Genomic DNA, 20,725 nt, shown 5'->3' on the forward strand with positions numbered 1-20,725 from the left:
AAGCCATTTTATGTATGGGGGAAAGGAAGGCTTTATAATATTGGCCGTTATTCATCTGGTTCCTTTATGATGTGCAAGGCCATTTCCAGAACTGCAACCAGTGGCTTTCTTACACTCTTTATAGACACCATGAATTGGAAAGTAGTTCCAGATGATGAGCTTTTGTGCCTTGTTTATTGTCATTTGACTCACGCTGCTTTTGTTTTTACAGATTTTTGTTCCCAGTATGAAACTAGCAAGTGAACTTATGAATACATGTCCTGGAGTAGTAACAACAGGCTATGTTCTCTCGGACAATAAAATGGCGACTCACTAAAATAAAAGAAGTGTGGTGCATATAAGAGCAATAAAAGTTGGCCTAGGCTGTCTACAATTTCAGTTGTTTATAAACAAATGAAAACCTGTACTATAATGACACAAAGAAAGAAAACAAATTAAAGGGAAAGTGTAACATTTGTGTAATTATTTCCGTGGTCAGCACACCAGATGCGCGCTGACACTGCGGGTATCCTCCACAAGTGTGTAATTAGGTAGAACCCAGTTATGGTGCTATGCACCTGTAGAGGGAGATTCCCACTGGCAGATGGAGCTGTGGAGTACAGACGGACTCAGCCTCTGTACTGCCACAGATGCCAGATGGGAATTGCACGAGTTGGAGCAATGTAGGGCTGGATAGCCCTGAAAGCGAGAGAGCACAGAGACAGAATGAATGTGTGTCCACCAATCTAGTCGCCACCCAGTGACGGCAAACACGCATCAGCAGAAACAAAGTGGGAACGCAGTCGCAAGAGAGGCGATTGCCAGAAGTGACACAAGACCGAGCAGGACAGAGCACGAGAGTAGCAAAGGCACAGCAAGCAAGAACAATAAGGAAAATAACAAACGCTAACTAAACGTGAACACCGCACTCATTCGCAAAAGCGAACGCGTTTAAGCGCGATCACCGCGCGTTAGGCGCCCAGTGATAAGCGTGCCACCCTAACCAACCAATGACACACAAACACGAAATAGAGAATGCAAACGCTTGCTAAACGGTTACCTCACCGAGCCTACAGCAAGCGTTTGTACAAGACAAGACAGAGAAATGGAGCAGCCAGTAGCAACCGCAGCTCTGGCCTACACTCCCAGACAGACAGAACGATTCCCTGTCGACCGCCGCTGGCGACAAGGCAATCGAGACAGAGAGGGAGAACAAGGCAATACAAATAATACAACCTGACTGCACTAGAAGGAATGCCTAGTGCAGTCCCCAGGAATTACTCTAAGATAATCTTAGCAAACAGCAAGGCTGACACTCTAGGAGTGTTTGCAGGAACAAACCTTCATGACCAGCAAAGGACTCTGGGAGAACATGGTATTTATACTGCAAGCCTTCAAAGGAGGCAACTAGGCAATTTGCATGACAAGTATATGCAAATTCCTCAGCAGCAGAGCAGGTCTGAAACTTGCAAAGTGAAGACATGTCTCTTTTCCAGAGACCTGCAGCCTTCAGACTTAAGGAATGGACAAACAGCTGTCTGCCCGTGCAGACAGCTGAGCAGATCATTACAGAAACATTGTGTAGGCTCATCATTGCCCTCAGTGGCATAGCTAATGAACTATGGGCCCTGATGCACGTTTTGCTTTGGTCCCCCCACAACTACTCTATACATAACAATTGATACGGCGCACCAAAAGCTGCCAAAGGCAACCACAGTGTCAGAGGTGCAAGAAGAGGATGGGGAACAGTTTACTAATGATAACTACCACTCAAAGCATCTATAGAAGTGATCATTACAAGCACACGACCAATTAACAGCTAATACTGCAGTTGAGGGAGGGTCCTACGGGGCTCCTCTGTTCCAAGGTCCGCGGTGCGGTCAAGACCTCTGAAATCCCTATTGCTACACCACTGTTTGCGCTGTAATGATAGAATTGCTTATTCTCTGCATTTTTTTGACATAATAAAATGACTACTGATTATATGATTCCTGCTTAGTGGCAGAAACTGCTTTCTGCACAACTGCATGGGGCCAGCATCATGGTCACATGACCGGCTTTTGCTGCAGAGATTCCTGGGTTTCACCTGCTACACTATTAGTGCCACATGTTACCAAGGGCACAGGGCATGTTACTGGGGTAACATGCATGTTACTATGGTAACGTCTGGTATGTAATGTGTTATACCATAGCAATGCACACATTAATAATCCATGGGCTTAATTCACCAAGACAAATAGCATGAGTTATCCGAGTTAACACACCTTATCAAAGTGAACATGCCTTATCAGAGCTAACACTCCTGATCAGAGTAGCATAGCGAGCGATACGAACCCCCAGGGGCTCAGGGCAGGACGAGTGGAGCTCTCGTCATTGCCAATTAGCAGGCATAAGTTCGTAGTGCTCGCTATGCTACTCTGATAAGGCATGGTAACTTTGATAAGGTGTGTTAACTATGATAAGGTGTGTTACTGATGATAAGGAGTGTTGACTCAGATAAGGCATGCTATTTGTCTTAGTGAATCAAGCCCCATATCATTTACATCAACAGATTTTGTTAAAAACATATTTTGTTAAGAGAAAGAGACTACTGTAAGAACTCAACATTTCCGGCTACCCATAAAGGAAGATGCACTGTGTGAACACAACTAGTGACATTGATTTACTAGGGCTGGAGAACATAAGTGTTCAGTAAATTTGGACTGAATACTATTTAAATGTAGCCAACTTCACTGGACAGTGGGGCTACTGAAAGGTTTTTTTAATGTAAGGTTATGTGATTGCATAAATGTGCAGCACCCACAGTGACAACTGCCTCTAATAAAAATGGACAGTACTGAATTTACTGAAAATACAATAGGTTATTGCTTCTGGTGCTCCATACAAATGTAATAGTACAGCAGTTCTAATTCACTAACTTTTCAGCAAGCTTCACTATATTCTGATATGGGAAAGGTTGCAGACCATCACAACCTAATAGCAGAATAATTTGAGAGGTGCAAGGTAATGTGTGTTAGTAATGACAATTACCATTAGTAATGCGCCTTACCTCAGCAATGCTTGCACTACTAGAGTACCCCTGACAGGGGGTGAGGCTATGAATGGGATGCAGAGATGGGGGTTCAGTGGGATGTGGCTTGGGAAGGTGTGAGAGGCCCAGTATTGGTACAGTGGGATTGCAGCTGAAATTGCTTGGAGAATTGTGGCAGTCCACTTGAGGGGTGTGGTCACATGACCCACAAAGCTGAGAACCCCTGGTGGAAGCATGGAGGGGATTTTAGAGGTGAGAGTTACATTAGGCCATATTCACAAAAGCACGATAAAGTTGTTACAGTCAAGTCACTCTAACAACACACGAGTTGCGCTAATTGCGCAATGCGTGCAACCTTATAGTAAGGAACAGTAAAATTGCAGTTGCTCCGTGGTTTTGTAAATATTGGTCATTGTTTAGTTAGTTTAGGGGAGGAATTAGTTATTTGGACTTTAAACACGATCATTAGTATAGATGTGCTATTTTTAATGTATTTAACTTAAGCTCTGTATAAGACAATTTTAGTGGATCTAAATAGTGTTTGGAATCAATTATTAGGAATTTATATAAAAAATATAAAAATACTAAAAAGTTAAGAAAATCCCATGTCTGCATGTGGGCCAGTAGATGCAAAAGAGGTCCTGACTCAACATCACGACTTTCAAAATTTACCAGAGCCAAGCAGTGAGACTACTGGTTTCATCCATAGCCTCTCCTAGTGGAGAAATCTTGCACTGCCGGAAACCATAAAAAGTGGTTCACCAAGCACTGTGAGCAGCAGCAAAATTAGGATAAGAGTCATAATATAGTTATGTCATGCCACCCTGTAATGCCCTTTAAACATACAGTATAACCTAGTACAAAATTAGTAAGCTAAACTATATCCAGTGTAAAGTACCGGTTAAGCATTCCATTTAAGAACTCAACCAAATAATATTACAGCAGCTACACCTTTTCCTTGTCGAGCTAAGTAACAGCACTTCCTAGCCACATGATTGAGATTCATTACAATATTCATTAAAAGTGAATTATAAAGTTATGCAGCATTTTGCTGTGCATATGCAAACATTTACTTAACAGGAAATTCACTGCTGGAGAAATTACTTATTAAGGAAATTACAAGATTCATAATTGCAGGCTGGAAGAGAGGTTTAAAAATAGTCTGCGAATGGCATAAGAGGTTAAAATAGTTCAAGTGAGTTTTATTAAAGCTGTGAGACCACAAGGCAGCACCAAATGTTATCACAATGAGTCACTCCCACATTAATAAAGACAGACTTTCAGGGGGCGAGTAACAGCAATGTGAACTGCTAACGCTACCCAGGACACACGAAGCCTGGAATACTCAGCTTTTCCATGGCTGGAGAGCACAAGCAAATCTGCAAACCTGGCTTGGATGTATTAAAAAATCATGTGAAGTGGCAAAAGGCTGCAAGCTTCGTCTGAGTCATCGAGTCATATCATATCATAGCGAGGGCTGCTGAGTGACTGCAGTTGAATATAATCAGCTTCAGTGAGAACATTCCTTCAAATAGACTTCACTTCAAACATTTACTTAAAGAGGAACTTTAACAAAAAAAATAGTAGGGGTGGGGGGAGGGAATAAATCAATACATTGCAAAGTGAGAAGTTTAAAAAATAGAAGAGATCAAAAAATGATTGATCTTCACCATGTCATTTGTTCATGTTGGTTAATCCACAATGAACATCTTTACTGCTGCCAGACTAGAAAAAAAGAAGACAGCACCAACTGCCATTATCTGTAACCACACCCCTTACAATGAGATAGGCTAAAAGCGTTTATGGGTTGTTGGGTTTTTTTTTTGGACTAATTTTAGTGCAATGGAAACTATGGAAAATGTTGTAGGTCGCTGGAAAAATGAGGAAGCAATACTGAGAAACCTGCATTACTGTACCAGTACTTTGTGTACAGTGCTGGACAAAGATTCCCATTAACTTGACATTTAAGCCTCACACTAATCTTAAAGAAGAACTCCAGTATGGGCTAAATATAAAAGTTATCATACCTGCCGTCTGGTCATGGGGTGTTCCATGGCTTTACACAGAATGTTCCCCATGGTGTGTGGTCTTATGCCCATGTTTGGGGGGGGGGGTGCATGCCAGCATGCATTGTGCCAGCTTTAGTGTACACATCTGCTAAAGCTAGCCTGCACTGGTGACTGTGTGCCAAAGTACCAAACTGCTGCCTTAAAAGACACCCGAGGTGAAAATAAACTAATGACATAACAATTGTATCTATCTTCCTTCTCCTAAAAATGACTTTTTAAGTTATTCCAGAGTTTTATTTTGTGTTTAACCACTTCACCCCCCCCCCCCCGTGCTAAATTTATTCGTCCCTCTGCGCACTGCTTCACCCCCAGGGACGGAGAAAGGCGCACTCGTTTGTTTACTGGCTGGGAGTGGGCGGGGAACTCGCGCGCACACTCCAGCCAGCCAGCACAGCAGGTGACTAATTGGATGTTAGGAACAAGCGTTCCTAAATCCAATTAGACTCGCCGATTGGGAATAGAATGAAGACTGCTTCAAACAGAGGCAGTCTTCATTCATAACAATGAATAGTAAACAAACGTGCAGCGCGCGATCGCGCGCCCACACACACCCCGGCTCTGCAGTGCAATGATTGGTTATGTACAGCAGGAGGAAATGGCAGCGCTTCCAAACAGACGCTGCACCTGAATTGACTACCTGCACAAGTATGCAGAGCTCGACTAACGGGCAGGTTACACACCTTGCATTCAAAACAGGTACAGTAAAGGGGGCGTTAGCTTCAGCATAAGTTGTGCACAAATTATCCCTAATAGACTCTCCTACGGCGGTGACGTGCCCCAACAGGAGAGAAACTAACCACTAATCTAGCAGTGAAACATATCAAAAAGTGAAGCATGTTCAAACAATGAAAATTGTCCAAAAAAGAAAAAAAAAGGGTTAAAACCTCAAACTAATGTAACAGTGAAGCATATTCAACAGTGAAACATATCCAACAGTGAACCCTAGCTAGTCTAAAATTAAAATCATAATCCTTACCTGGTGCAGCTAGCCATAAATGGTATACACATTTGTTCAAAAAACAGCAAGCAATGGGCAGCGCTCACAGGCTGCAAGTGAAGTGAAAGCTCCAGAGATATGCCCAGCCCCTTGGGGCTAAATACATACCTTGAATACAAATCAGATGCAAATTATGTGCTAACACTAATCTAAATTCTAAAATTTGAATGCAAGCTGACACCCCTGGAGGCAGCTAGCCTGAAGTATACTTAAGTTTTGTACAGCAGGAGGAAATGGCAGCGCTTCCAAACAGACGCTGCACCTGAATTGACTACCTGCACAAGTTTTTTGGAAGCGCTGCCATTTCCTCCTGCTGTACAAAACTTAAGTATACTTCAGGCTAGCTGCCTCCAGGGGTGTCAGCTTGCATTCAAATTTTAGAATTTAGATTAGTGTTAGCACATAATTTGCATCTGATTTGTATTCAAGGTATGTATTTAGCCCCAAGGGGCTGGGCATATCTCTGGAGCTTTCACTTCACTTGCAGCCTGTGAGCGCTGCCCATTGCTTGCTGTTTTTTGAACAAATGATTGGTTATGGGGACCCCAGTCCCCAATAACCAATCATATCACAGAAAAAAAAAAGAATGGAAGCAGCGCTGAAACGTAAAAATCGCGCTGGTGTTTCAGGGGTAAAACCTCTCCGTTGTGAAGTGGTTAAATCTATTTTTTAAGTTTTAACTGTTTTACTGTTTTTGCTCAATGACACATTCATTGAAGTATGCCAGAGCTAAAATCTATGAACTATTGACCCTTTTTATCTCTTTCCTGCTCTCAGAAGCCATTTTCTGCTAGGAAAGTGTTTTATAGTTGGAATTTCTTATCAGTGAGGGTCACACTGTAGTCACTTCCTGTCTGAGTCAGGACTGAGTCAGCCCCTTACATGCCTGATATTTAACGCTTTCAGGCAGAGAAAGAAAAAAGGAACACAGCATAGTTACTTGTGTGCTAGGCACTGTACATAACCATGTCCCATCTTGTCACATGTCACCTCGGGTATCCTTTAACTACTTTAGCTTTTAGGACGTAGCTCCTACAACCAAAAATGCATGCTGGACGTAAGAGCGATGTCCATGAAAAAAACGGAGCCACGGGGGTTTGCAGGGCCGCAACTGCAGGGGTGTGCAGGGCCGCCCATTAGCCTGGAGATCAATGAATGGGAACGCAGTTCCCATTCATTGATCTAAGTTCCCATTAGAACGATCGCTGGGTTTTATGGAGAAGCCGCTGTTACACATTTCCTCTAAAACTACATCTACATACATTTTTTTTAAATGAATAGACACACTTTTACATTCAAAATTAACTGGTTACCTCCCACACACCCAAAAATACTCAAATAAATGTTTTATTAAAAAATTACAATTTAAAAAAGAAAAAAAAAACACATAAATAGTTACCTAAGGGGAAACCAGTAGCAACTAGGCTTACTGTTGCTAATGAAGGTGTGCTGATGAAGACTGGGTGACTCTTTAATACTGTGGGCCTTGCATAAGCCTAAACTACTTGCAGTCAGCTAGCCTTAAATAAACCATCAGCTAAAATAGGGATTTGCTGCTGAGTGAACATCTTCTGAAAGCAAATTGTTGAAGGTAAAATATCCATTCAAAAGGTCCTCCACCTACAAGGTCATCTACAGACTATTCTGTCTGTCCCTCTGTTGTCACAGTAGCTGCTCCCACTCAAGCTTCCTCATCCTTACCAGTTTGAACAGGTAGGAGCAATCATTCTACAACCTTGCATTTTAATCATGTTGTACCAATCAATGCACGACAAATATATACAGCCATCAATTTCCTACTATTCCTACCCCTCCTGGCTTTATTTAAATTTATTGCCAAATCATGTTTTCAATCCACAAACTGAAATAAATGAGCGGTTTATTGGTCAGGCTTGTGGTGGTCAATCAATGGTATATACAATCAAAGTGATCTAATCAGCCAGAAAATCAACCCTGTGTGTTGCCCTGTTTGTAGGCTACAGGTCCTTGGGTGCTTTGGCTAAATGCTGCTGCAGCCAGGAAGAAGAGACCGTCAGATGTATGCTTGATAATTATATCTGACTGCTGTAGATAAACAGCATCTGCTGCCAGCTCAGTACTCAACACTCCTCGATTCTCTATAGATACTGAAGGAATGTCTGGCCCAACAAAGCATTTAGGTTAATATCCCAGCCTGCAAACAGAGTGCCCTGAGGTTGGCGAGATCGTGTCTGCACCTGTGACCAACCTCGTATATGGGGAGCTTAGTCTTTGATTTCACAGAAAACCACAGAGCTTTCCAATCAGATATAAACAGTTCATCATTTGTTTGTGCCATAAGCTAACTAAAGCTAAGGTTCAAGTTCAAAGAGGATGCTTAATTTAACTTGGAACTAAGAAGCCATTAAAAATGATCAGGAAAGATATCCCCCAGGCTGCATTCATTTATCCTGTACCAATTCATACTGTAGAGATCCAAACTATCTCACATGTCTGCAGGGGATCTGAAAACTAATTATGTTTACTAACTTAAAAGGCAAACCATACAGACGTTAATAAAAATACGTTCTATTCATGCATCAGATAAGACCAAATAATGGTATTCCTAATATTGAATAAGAAATTAACAACATCAACACAGACCCAAAAAAATCAACAAACTTGGTTAAAGGGCCAGTTCACACTTGCTGTAAAAATGGACACATTTTGTCAGCTTCACAAAACACAGGAATGGACCTGTAAATGGATCCAATGTTAGGTATAGGATCCCTTCACACTTAGCATTTTGAACAAATCTATTTGATCTGTTCTGGGAATCAGACCTGCATGATTTTTCCAGACACCCCCAATATCAAAGGAATCAGTGAAAGCTTATGGTAAAGGACAGTGTCTGTCTTATTAGGCTAGGTTTTCCCCATATGTTCCTGCTTTACTCACCTGTCTTCTACCTTGTCTTCAGTCACCTTTGGTCCTCCACCACTGCTGCACCTGCTGCTAGGCTTCACTGCAGAGGAGAAGCGCTCATATACAGATCAGAAGCATGAGGTTACTTGTTGCGGACGTAGCCTACTGCTTGATCACTTAAAGCAGATCTCTGATGTAAATTAATAGGTAGTGCCAGGGACAATAACTTTTAATGACATGGAGAGGATCTGCAAAGTGGAGTAGGCGAAAATCCCACCTGAGATGTGTGCAAACCTGATGGCCACTACAAGAAACATCTGACCACTGTGACTGCCATCAAGTGCCAAGTCATCTTTTGATAGGGGATCAAATATATTTATTTCACTCATTACAGTGCACATCAAGTTCTGACTTTGGGGAACTGGGTTTTTGAGGGTTCTTTTGTTGTATTTCTGTCTCCGATGATTTTTAGGTCAGAGGGCAAACAAGCAAAATCAACAGGGGATCACATACTTCTTTCCCTCTCTGTTTATTAGAATCAGAATCATTTATTTTGCCAAGTACAAACGGGGGTCGTACCCCGAATTGGTTTCGGCTCATACAGGTTCTGGAAGGATGGGGGGGGGGGGGGGGGGAAGGGGATAATGTCCTAATGCTAAGGCGCTACTGTTCTCTTCGGAGATGCCTTCCATAGAACACAGTTCTGTTGCTAGACATCCCTCAGACAAGCTCACAGCTTAGTCCCTAACACAATCACAGTTGTACGTCTCTACTAAAGTGGGAGAAAGCAAGACCTTTGCAAACTCTGAGAAAATTTTACAAACCTCAAGCGGATAGTCCTGATGACACTTGAGCCTGGGTCTCCCAGTGCTCAAAGGTGAGAGTGTAAGCCACTATGCCACCATTCTCCTACTCCTGTAATTCGAATTACTGACAAAACAAAGGGCTTGTACAGCTCCCTGCAGACTCCTGTTTAAAATAAGCACTGCAGAAAGGGTGGAAAATCAGCATAAAACATAGTCTTTGGGTTCTGACAACTGATTTGCAGCGTAGGTGAAGGTAATGTCCATGTTTTTGTAACTGATCAGTTGGTTCCACAGCAATGCATTTTTAAAAAGTTTTCAATTGTTGATTATGTAAACTGAGCCATAGGGAAACTTGGACATTAGCTTCACCTGGGCTGCACATCAGTTGTCCATTCAGTTATAACAGACAGCAACTGATTTAGTGCGAAAGGAACCCAAGGCTCTTTTTACACTGCATCCGTTGCTTTCAGTTATAACTGAATGCACAACTGATGTGGAGTCCAGGTGAAGGTAATGCCAATGTTTCCCTATGACCTCTTTCATACTGTACCCTGAAAAACTGACAACTCTTTCAGAATGCACTGCTATGCAATAACAGATGAGTTAAAATGCATAATTTTTTAAAAGGACCAATCCAGCAAAAAAAAGTAAGCAGTTAAAATCAGAACTCAGAACAGAACTCTCTCTAGTGGTGCCCATACATGGTTTTTTTTCCATCCACTCTTACCATTTCTATGAAGTATAAGGGTAAATTGAGTGAATATACTGAAAGGAAAATTTAGGCAGTTTCCTTATATTACATAGAAATGGAAAGATTGGATGAAAAAAATTGTACCATGTATGGGCACCACTAGGATTTCTTTGTTTTCATAAGCATTACCAGAACAACAGTTGAACAGCCAAGACAGTACACACTATTTTGGCAGTTAGACCTAGCAAATGCCATTCAGGAAATGCTATTGAAAACAAAGAAAACTCTGAGAGTCCCTCATGAGTAAGTGGACTAGTCCAAAACCTTAGTTATGTCAGGTTTTAACTGCTTATATTTTCACTGCTGTTGTCCTTTAAGCATACAGTGTAGAAGAGGTCTAACCTTTTTAGTACATTCACTATGTACTTTATACAAAATAGAAATTTGTCTTCAAAACATAACTGCTGACCTCCTTGGAATTTGTAGCACCTGCCATCCTCTAGAACTTACTCAAAATTGTAACTCCCCCCCCCCCAGAAAAAAAAATCAAATTCAAAACAAGCATTCAGTAAATTAAACATCGACAGGAAATGCCTAGTTGATATGGGAGGTCAGAGGGGAATGGTTAGACTAATTCGAACCAAGAGAAAAAGACATCCTAGGACAACAAACCCATTAAATCATGCTGGGTTCCACCCCTGACAATTAAGAACAAAAAAATGAGCCTGCAGTGGGCATTTGCTGTCAAAATCTGGTCAGTAGAAGATTGGAATAACTTAGACTGTTGGTTTACTCTAGATTGTGCTGAAACACACAGATGGTAGAGGTCAGAAAATTCCAAAAACATTTTATTTACTGTAATCACATTGTGGTTCTTATTCAATTAACTTTTTCTCCTAAGTTTTCGACAAGGTGATTTCACACCTTATCAATAAAATGCCTTTAACCGATTCAGCACCGCAGTCCGAAAATCTCATGCATCCGAGCAACGTTCACCTCCCATTCATTCGCTTTTAACTTTATTGCTACTTATGACAATGAATTGATCTATATCTTGTTTTTTCCGCCACTAATTAGACTTTCTTTGGGTAGTACATTTTGCTAAGAATTATTTTTTCTAAATCTATTTTAACAGGAAGATTAAGAAAGAAATGAAAAAAATTCATTATTTCTCAGTTTTTGGCCATTATAGTTTGAAATTAATATACGCTACCGTAATTCAAACTCATGTATTTTATTTGCCCATCTGTCCCGGTTATTACACCATTTAAACGATGTCCCTATCACAATTTATGGTGCCGATATTTCATTTAGAAATAAAGGTGAATTTTTTCAATTTGCGTCCATTTCTATTTATAAGCTTATAATTTTAAATAATATAATAACATATTCTCTTGACATGCATATTTAAAAAGTTCAGACCCTTTGGTAACTATTTATGTTGTTTTTGTTTTTTTTAAATTGTATTTTTTATTTATTTTTTAATAAAAAAAAAGTGTATGTGGGTAATTTTTGGTGTGGGAGGGAAACTGCTAATTTTAAATGTAAAATAATATTTTTTTTTTTTATTAAAAATGTATGTTGGTGCAGTTTACTATTTGGCCACAAGATGGCCACAGTGCAAAAAGTCCTGGATGCGAACGATCTCGCATCCAGGAGCTAAAATGCTGGGGAGAAGTTTCCTGGGGGCAGAAATACCGCGCTCTATGGAGAGAAAGCATCGGTATTTCTGCCGGGAAGTTAGATCGGTGAATGGGAATTATATTCCCATTCACTGATCGGGGGGCTAGCGGCGGGCAGCGGGCGCGCCCGACCGCGCGCACCAGCCGGCGGCAGCAGCAGTGCCTATCTGGACGAGGAAGCTCGTCCAGATAGGCCGAACTAGTGATACTGAAGCAAATAAAAAGAAAGTTTAATACTCACCTATGGAAAGGGAAGGCTCTGGATCCTATAGAGCCTCCCCGGATCTCACTTGGTCCCCTCGTTGCTGGTAATTGACCAACTAGTCAAATACGCCTCCAGGGATCTTTGGAAGGCTTTGAATGCTTTATGTTAATGGTGTTGAACAAACAGTTACTGGCATTCTTTAATCATGTGACTTGCAATGAAGGGAGATAAAAGATTAACATGACAGATGCAAGTTACATTACTCTGCAAAAAAATCCTTGTGTGGTAGATAGAAGCAAATGGCAGTTACTTTCTGGACAACCCACATATTTATGCAATTGTATTGCTAGACATTCCTCTTGCAGCAGGTATGATCTTTCAGACATTGCTAAACTCTATACAGCTGTATGGTGCTGATAGTACTGTATAAATAAAAATAACACAGGTCTGCATTAACCTTGAATGCCATTTATTGAAAGGAATTATGCTTGGAATGCAGAGTTTTTTTCTATTAAACCTTAAGCTTGTATACTGGATCAGAGAAAACTGAATACACATGAAAAGCCAGTGGGGAATTATTTGTACGCCTTCCAGCAATAATATGTCTTATACAATTATGATGTACCGCACAAGAGAAATGATGGACGTCTACTTACCCAAGGAGCGGATGGTACAATAAGTGTCATTGTGAGCAAATCCCTGCAACACTCCTCCAAGGACTGATTACATCTTGTCAAATGATTTATTAACCTGGAATACATAACAGTCGGCAGTATATGATGAGCCGACTCTGGAGACTCTGTTCCTGGGGCTAAAATATGGCTGAGAGTTTGTTTTGTAGCATGCAGGTGTCTGAACAATGTGCTAAGCTTTCCTTCAAGAGCGCTCTGTTGAAAACAAGAAAAGTTTCAAAAGGTCAACAAATGTATCCTCAGACATTTACAATAAAACTTGTGGAAGTGTAACTACTAAGTTCTGCAGTTCAGGAAGTAACAAAGCAATCACACAAATGTAATCCCACAATGCTTTACAACGTTATAAACAGCCAGGAGTAAAAGGTGATATATCCCATTATGGATCATTTCCTCACATAGTTTTAGCCAGTTTGCATGCTGCGAAATACTAGGGCAGCCTCCAAAGGATCTGCTGAGCTGGAGAATAATGCTGGTAGATTCAGGCCTGGTGCTCTGATAGATCATCTTTTATAGGGCACCAGAAAAGATTTCAGTGGCAGCACCTCACTCTGAATCCAAAACAACAAAAGTACGTAAGGTTTAGAGACAGGTGTACATAAAGAGGGTTAGACTTATGAGATTGGAGAGGTTAGCTTTATTATTTGTTGGCTTGGACCAATTAGGCGTAAAAGGGAAAAACAAAATAGCTGCTCCACATGACAATCAGATAAAATCCCTGGATCAACAAAACCAGGATTTTCCTGAAAAATATAGCCATGGATGTCCTTCAATGCAAGGAAAGAATCGAAGCCCCTTTAAACGCAGATATAGAAGCTGCCATAATGCATCCAACATTTTAAATCACTCTTACCATAAAGAACTCTTTCCTAAATGGATGGCAAAAACTCCTCCCCATGCACAGATCATGTCCCCTCGTCTTTTGCACATGCCTACGGATAAAAAGCTTATTTGCCAAGCTTTTATACTGTCATCTGATGTATTTATTTATGGAAATTAAATCTTTTCTAAGGCGTATTTTCTCCTGACTAAATAAGTTCAGTATGTCTAACCTTTCCTGGTAAGTGAGACCTTCCAATCCTCAGTCAATTCTGTTGCTCTTCTCTGCACTTGCTCTAAAATGGGCTCTCTTGTAATCCGGTGCCTAAAACTGTATTCCATATTTCAGATGCGGCCCTACAAGACTAAACTAAACTAATCTTTTATTTCCATTTAATTGCATCCCAAATTTTTATTTGCTTTAGCTGAAGCTGCTTGGCATGAAATATGATTATTTAACTTGTCAACCAGTATTTCTAAGTCTCTCTCCAAATTTGATGTCCCCATTGGTATCCAGTTTATTTTGTATGGTGCTAGGCCATTCGTCAACCATTTTCAACTTTGAATTTCATCTGCTATTTATATGCCCATATAGCCATCCGATTTAGATCCTCCTGCAAAATGTCACTAACTTCCTGTGTGTTGATAATTCTGCACAACTTTGTATCATCTGCAAAAATAGCAATATTACATTCTTCTTTAACTACTGGGTCATTCATAAATACACTGAAGAGTATCGAACCCAGTACCAACCCTGTGGGACCCCACTGCTAACATTCACTCATTTTGAATGTGATCCACTGCCCACAACTCTGCTTTCTGTCAATTAGTTAGTTCCTGATCCATGCACACAGATTCTTCCCCAGTCCTTGCATCCTCAAGTTTTGCACCCGATTGTTGTGGGGGACAGTATCGGAGGCCTTTGTAGAGTCCAAGTATATCACATCCACAGCATTCACAATATCCTCAGAAGCGTTCATCACCTCATAAAAGCTGAACATGTTAGTCAAGCAAGACCTGTCCTTAGTAAACCCATGCTGATGGTGAGAAATTTAATTTTTGCCTGCTAGGAAGTCTTGTATAGCATCTCATTTCATTTTTGCCCTTTTTTAAAAATGGCAAACCACTGCTTCTATGCCAGTCAGCGTTGATTATTAGCACATATTGCATTCTATTACAAATAAGGCATCTGCACTCACTTTGCAATTCAATTTGCAGCATGAGTAATTGGCTACACAGAGCAGGAGCCCATACATTTCAGTGCCTGCACTAATACGGCGATAGGCTGGAAGTGTTGATTCTCCTATCTATCTCAACTGTGAAAAAGCTCTTGTTTGCATGCAAAAATCAAGGCAAATAAACTGAGATGTTTGTCATTCAGCCCTGTTGTACAGCTGAGCTGAACTGAAAGCATTGATTTTCTTTTTTAAAAAGAGGAAATAATTAAGTGTTGTAAATAATGCCTACAATGTTTTTCAGCTGTAGGATGACTTCAGAGATTATTTCAAGCTATATATTTTTCTCAACAGCATACCTAAAACACAGAAAGAGATAAATAATTTCTAACTTGACTTATTTATGACTCATTGTTGTGTTTTGCCTGGAGCTATTGTTCAGCGCTGGTGAGATGTGAGCGCTGGCACTGTTTATAAGGAGGATGAAGGGAGATTACAGCATTATATATTTACTGTCAATGTCATAATGGCAGTTGTGTTGATGCCACTAGGACAACACATATCTGATTAGTATGGCCTGCCAAGGTGTGCCTTAAGGGATAGAGAAGAACACAGGTGAATGTAAATGCAAGTGCTTCCCCAAGGCTACGGTGGCATACATTTTTCAAATGTTGGACCCCAGTGATGAGCTTGTGTCTCGGAATACCAACAATAGATTGCTGCTTTATATCTCACCCTTCATCGTAGCACACCGCAAAACAAACATCAGATTGACTGGCTCTTATGGCCCATACTCACGGGCTACATTTGTGGCCTGTCGCTACCACACGTGAGCGTGTGTGCGACAGGCCGGAGACAGCTCCTCGCCAGGTCCCTCCGCGTACACGCCGATGTTCCTCCCCTCACCGCCGGAAGCGCCGTGTTCTGTATAGAGGTTGCTGTTGTTAGTCCGCATACACACGCGGACTAGCGACAGTTGCGGCGAAGTTGCGGCGGCAACTGTCGCCAGGCGATTGACCACGCCAATCGCCTGGCGACAGTAGCTACGAGCGACTGTTCGGGGTGCGCGCGCCATACTCACGGGCGAAGTGTCGCCGCAACACGCGCGCGCCACGTGGTTGCGGCGACAATTGTAGCCCGTGAGTTTGGGCCATTAGAAACATCACATGGGTGTTGAATGAGACATGAGAGAATAGAGGTCGCTGTAAAGGTGGCCACACACGCTACAATAAAATGATTCAGTTTTATGGCAATTCAATAAAAAATGATCAGCTGTACACAATAATAGAAAGGTTTTTTTTTCATTCGAAAAGTCTGATTGAATTCACCCTTTTTTTTTTCCATATACACTAAGTTGATCGGGAGTGGCTGATTTTTCTGATCAATTTTTATGAAAATTGAACAGTGTAGGGAAGATTGTTAATTTCTTGATGTATAGACAGTAGCAAAAAAGTTTCGGTATCGTGTTAGCCAAACAAATTATGTAGGTAGAAAAAACGAAGTCTTGTAAAAGTAATACCTTTTAATGGCTAACTGATAAAGTTAATTTAACCACTATACCCCAAAGGGGTTTTTACCCTAATGGACAAGAGCGATGTTCATATTTCAGTGCTCATCCCTTTCATTTGCCAATAGCTTAATCACTACTAATTACAATGAAATGAGCTATATCTTGTTTTTTTCACCACAAATTAGGCTTCTTGGGGTTGATATTTGTTTTCAGCAATTACTTTATTTTCTATGCATTATAGAGGTAAAAACAAGGAAAAAAATGAAAAAACACACTATTTCTCCAATTTCATCCCCTATAGTTTTAATATAAACACTGCTACGGTGCATAAAACCCACACATTTTATCTGCCTATTTGTCCTGGTTATCACAAGATTTGAGTTATGTCCCTAGTTCAAAGTATGGTGACAATACATTATTTGGAAATAAAGGTGTATTTTTTCTATGTTGTGTTCTTTGTTTTACTGACCTCATGTGCACGCTCGTGGGAACGCACGTGCACGCGCACAGCGGCACCAGCGCTGCTTCACTTATAAAAACGTCCTGGAGCCGTTAAGAGGCTCCAGCAGGACGTTTCAATGCGCCTGCTTCTCCTTAAGTGGTTAAATAAAATTATAAATTAAAATAATGAAATTATAAAGTTACATATGCCTGAAGAAAGGGACTAGATCCCTGAAAGCTTGCATAGTTTAATGATATCAGTTAGTCATTAAAAGTGTGGGATACTGGGAGAAAAAACACAAACAACGGGAGACCAAATGGTGCAGTATGTCACAAGTTGATGTGTATATAAAAAAGGGAATCTATAAAGGAATACTCACAAAGGTGGACTGCACAAGGGGCAACCAACCACTTTAGACAGGTGGAGTGTCTTAAACCTGACTCCACTCAGGTATACCAGAAATCCTGGATGCGGTCGCTCTCTAGCAAAACATCTCATGCACTTTGAACTCCATAAGATGGTGGAATTCCACCCTGGGTAAGATGCATGAGACTCCCCTCACTGAGGGGGAGTAAGGCACAGGAGAAGATAAAGAGGCGCCCAATGTGTATAAAATACTTTAAAATCAATAAAAATAAGAAAAATGAGGTGGCTTACCTCACAGACGACAACTCACTTTAGGTAGAGAAATTTAATAGCAAAATAAGCACAGGCAACGTGTTTTGTGGCATCTAGCCCTCTTCCTCAGGCCAAATAAAGTGCCGCTGCAGTCAATTTGCCGCATTTGGGGCGCCTCGATTATTTTGCCATCAAATTTCTCTACCTAAAGTGAATTGTCGTCTGTGAGGTAAGCCACCTCATTTTTCTTATTTTTATTGATTTTAAAGTATTTTATACACTTTGGGTGCCTCTTTATCTTCTCCTAGTCATTAAAAGGTATTACTTTTACAAGATTTTGATGTATAGACCCAAGCTATTTTTTTTTTTTAGAGTTTTACACAATTGTTTTCATAATTAGGGAAAATTGAACACACGTGTGTGCTACATTGGTCAGATTTTTCAAATGTTGCAATCATCCAAAAAAATTGGATTGTAATTCTTGAAAATAAATATAAAAAAATGTACAGTGCATGACCACCTTAAAGGTGCCCATTAACGGTACAATTGTTCACTAAATGTGATCTTTCGATGCGATTTGAATGATCGTAACTAATCGGAAGGCAATTATTGATTGTTCACCTTAACTGAATGATTCTTTCTTCAAATTTGAACATAAAATCCAACTTTCAGATCCATTTGCAGGAGATCGCGTGCAGCCTGCCCCAGGACTTTGACGCCCATCGGCGTTAGGCGGTCCTGGGGCTGCCACCGCGGCCACGCCCATCGGCGTTAGGCGGTCCCAGGAGGGGTTAAAGAGGCTCAGAGGTGAAAAACTGAGAAGAATCGATACTTACCTGGGGCTTCCTAAAGCTCCATAAACACGTCTGAGTCCCTCGCCATCCTCCTGTGGTCTGCCGCTCGGCCGCGGTAACTGACTCAGTCAGGATCAGTCTGGGTCTCCTGCGCATGTGCGGATCTACTACACCTGCGCAGTACACCCGGACTGACGCGAATTAGCAAGTTACCGGGGCGGACTACGGCTAAACGGCAGACCGCGGGAGGACTGTGAGGGACTCACACGTGTTTATGGGGCTGGAGGAAGCCCGGGGTAGGTATCAATTCTTCTTAGTTTTTCATCTCCGAGCTTTTTAAGGAAAGTTTGTGTCCTGAAGTCAAATCTGGCAGGCCTTTCACAGTGCTTCTGGGCAGATTGGTAGCATATTAGGACTCTGTACTTTTACCTTCACAATTTCTGATTCAGGACCAGCAGTAATACGGAATGAGCTGGAAGTCTGTAAACGTCCAAGTGCAAATTAGAGCCATTCAGCAACAAAGTTTAAAAGAATAATTTTCACATCTGTGTGTAATGTACCCTTAGTTTAAAAACACAGGACAAAAATGTACAAATAGTTCTGTTTTAATAAAAACATAACTAAACGTGAATTTTTGAATAACAACAAGACTGTGAAGGCACATTGGCCTGATCCAACCATCTCCAGAGCTTAGCCTGCTCAGCAGCATATATTGCATGGCGTGACACTGAGCGCTTTTGTTTGTCGCCATGGCAAAGTGCTTCTGTTTCTGCTATAGAGTGTGTGTAGTGGGGGAGGGGGGCTCATACAGACTAGGATGGTAACAAATAATTAGGAGGAACAACAGAGTTAAGGCAAATACTTTCCTTTATGCCTATATACAGTAGGAACACCTATATACAAGAACTTTCCTTATACCCATGGATGCTCTATGTTGCTCTTACTCCCAGTGGAGCATAGGGCATCCATGATGAATTTCCATTCAGAGCTATTTGTTGCTTGTCTCGAGATCACACTCTATGTTTTTCTCCATCATTCTAACTTATTTTCCACTGATCTTCTTCGTGGTTTTTTAAAGCCATCCCCTTCTTCTTAACCCATGTGGATTTCATTCTAGGCTTCCACTTTCTACAGATTCCTCTCCATTCCTGAGTGTGTGGCCTATCCAACCCCATTTCCTTTTCCTTTACTCAATTTCTATTGGTAGTTGGTTGGTGGTGCCTAACCCTTAGTGCCCCCCTGGTGGTGCCTAACCCTAAGGCACCCCTCCCCCCAGTGCTTAACTCTAACCTCTATAGCTCCTAACCCTAGGTGCATATTGCGTTCACTGTAAAAGCTACGATTTGCAGCAAAGAAGGTAAGTGCGCCCAAATTTCCTTCTTTTGCTGCAAATCGTGGGTTTACGATAAGAAGCCGATGGCAGAGAACGTCCCCGTTTCATATTCATTTATGAGCTAAAGTATCCTTTAATTCTTGGTACTGTTTTTATGCCATTTGAGTTCCTGATGAACAATATGTACACAAGTGGTTTTAATTTGCAATGTCTGCTACTAGGAAAGGGAAAAATCTTACTAGCATGCCAATTGGCTTCACCTGGGAGAAAGAAGTTGGGGCTAGAAAATCTTTGAACAATTAATAGAACCTTTGACTTACTGCAGTGCTGTCCAACTTCAAGGATGTGGAATGCCAAGCAACAGGAGTTTTTGTCTGGAGGGGGCGAAGCATCAACCTCCTGGCTTCAGGGGGCAGAGCCAAGCGGGAGAAAAGGGTGGGCCTGACAGAGGAGGGGAACTAACACAGAAAATAGGGCAGGCAAGCAAGTTGTCTCACAGGCCTATTCCGGCTGGCAGGCCACCAGCTGGACAGTGCTGGCTTACTGCATCAGCTGCTAGAAGCTGTGTCTTATTCATTCTAATTTCTTTCTACTGGGTGTGGCTAAATAGATTATTAGGATAGTTTTTTGTTTGTTCATTATTATTAGGAAATATAAAGGGTGCAATTGCTAAAATCATTTGAAAATATAGCTGCTTGCCTGTGCTCAGAGTTACTTGTGTTTGGTAAAAATCATGGAGAAGAATGAGAGCAATTTGATTAACTGATATATTTGTAAGACTCTGAGATACTGTGAAGTCAACACAGAAAACACAAGCAACACATGGCCCTGACCAGCAGAGCAGAGCTTTATAAATCTACACTACTCTACCATGTTCCCACTGGGGCCCACAGTCATCTAGCTATGACACTCAGGGCTGCTTCTAGTTACAATGGGGCCCTCAAGCAAACCTGGGGGACCACTGGACAGACCCCCCACCCCCCAAAGCAGCATTAGAGC

At 41.3% G+C, this 20,725-nt stretch overlaps 1 protein-coding gene across 8 annotated transcripts in view; it reads right to left on the reverse strand.

Annotated features, from left to right (window-relative positions):
* Positions 1–20,725, reverse strand: part of LOC137526635 (uncharacterized) — a 187,142-nt gene that overhangs the window by 50,773 nt on the left and 115,644 nt on the right. For 7 of the 8 annotated variants that reach the window (XR_011023118.1, XR_011023117.1, XM_068247483.1 and 4 more), the window contains exon 9: positions 13,000–13,230. The exons of the other annotated variant lie outside the window; for it this stretch is intronic. Coding sequence is in view for 5 of the 7 variants with exons in the window: in XM_068247483.1 (XP_068103584.1) it covers positions 13,000–13,230 (231 nt within the window). In the remaining 2 variants the exon portion in view is untranslated. The remainder of the gene's footprint in view (positions 1–12,999; positions 13,231–20,725) is intronic. 8 annotated transcript variants of the gene reach the window in all.

This window comes from Hyperolius riggenbachi, chromosome 1 (genome assembly GCF_040937935.1).
Source record: "Hyperolius riggenbachi isolate aHypRig1 chromosome 1, aHypRig1.pri, whole genome shotgun sequence".
Taxonomy (NCBI): domain Eukaryota; kingdom Metazoa; phylum Chordata; class Amphibia; order Anura; family Hyperoliidae; genus Hyperolius; species Hyperolius riggenbachi.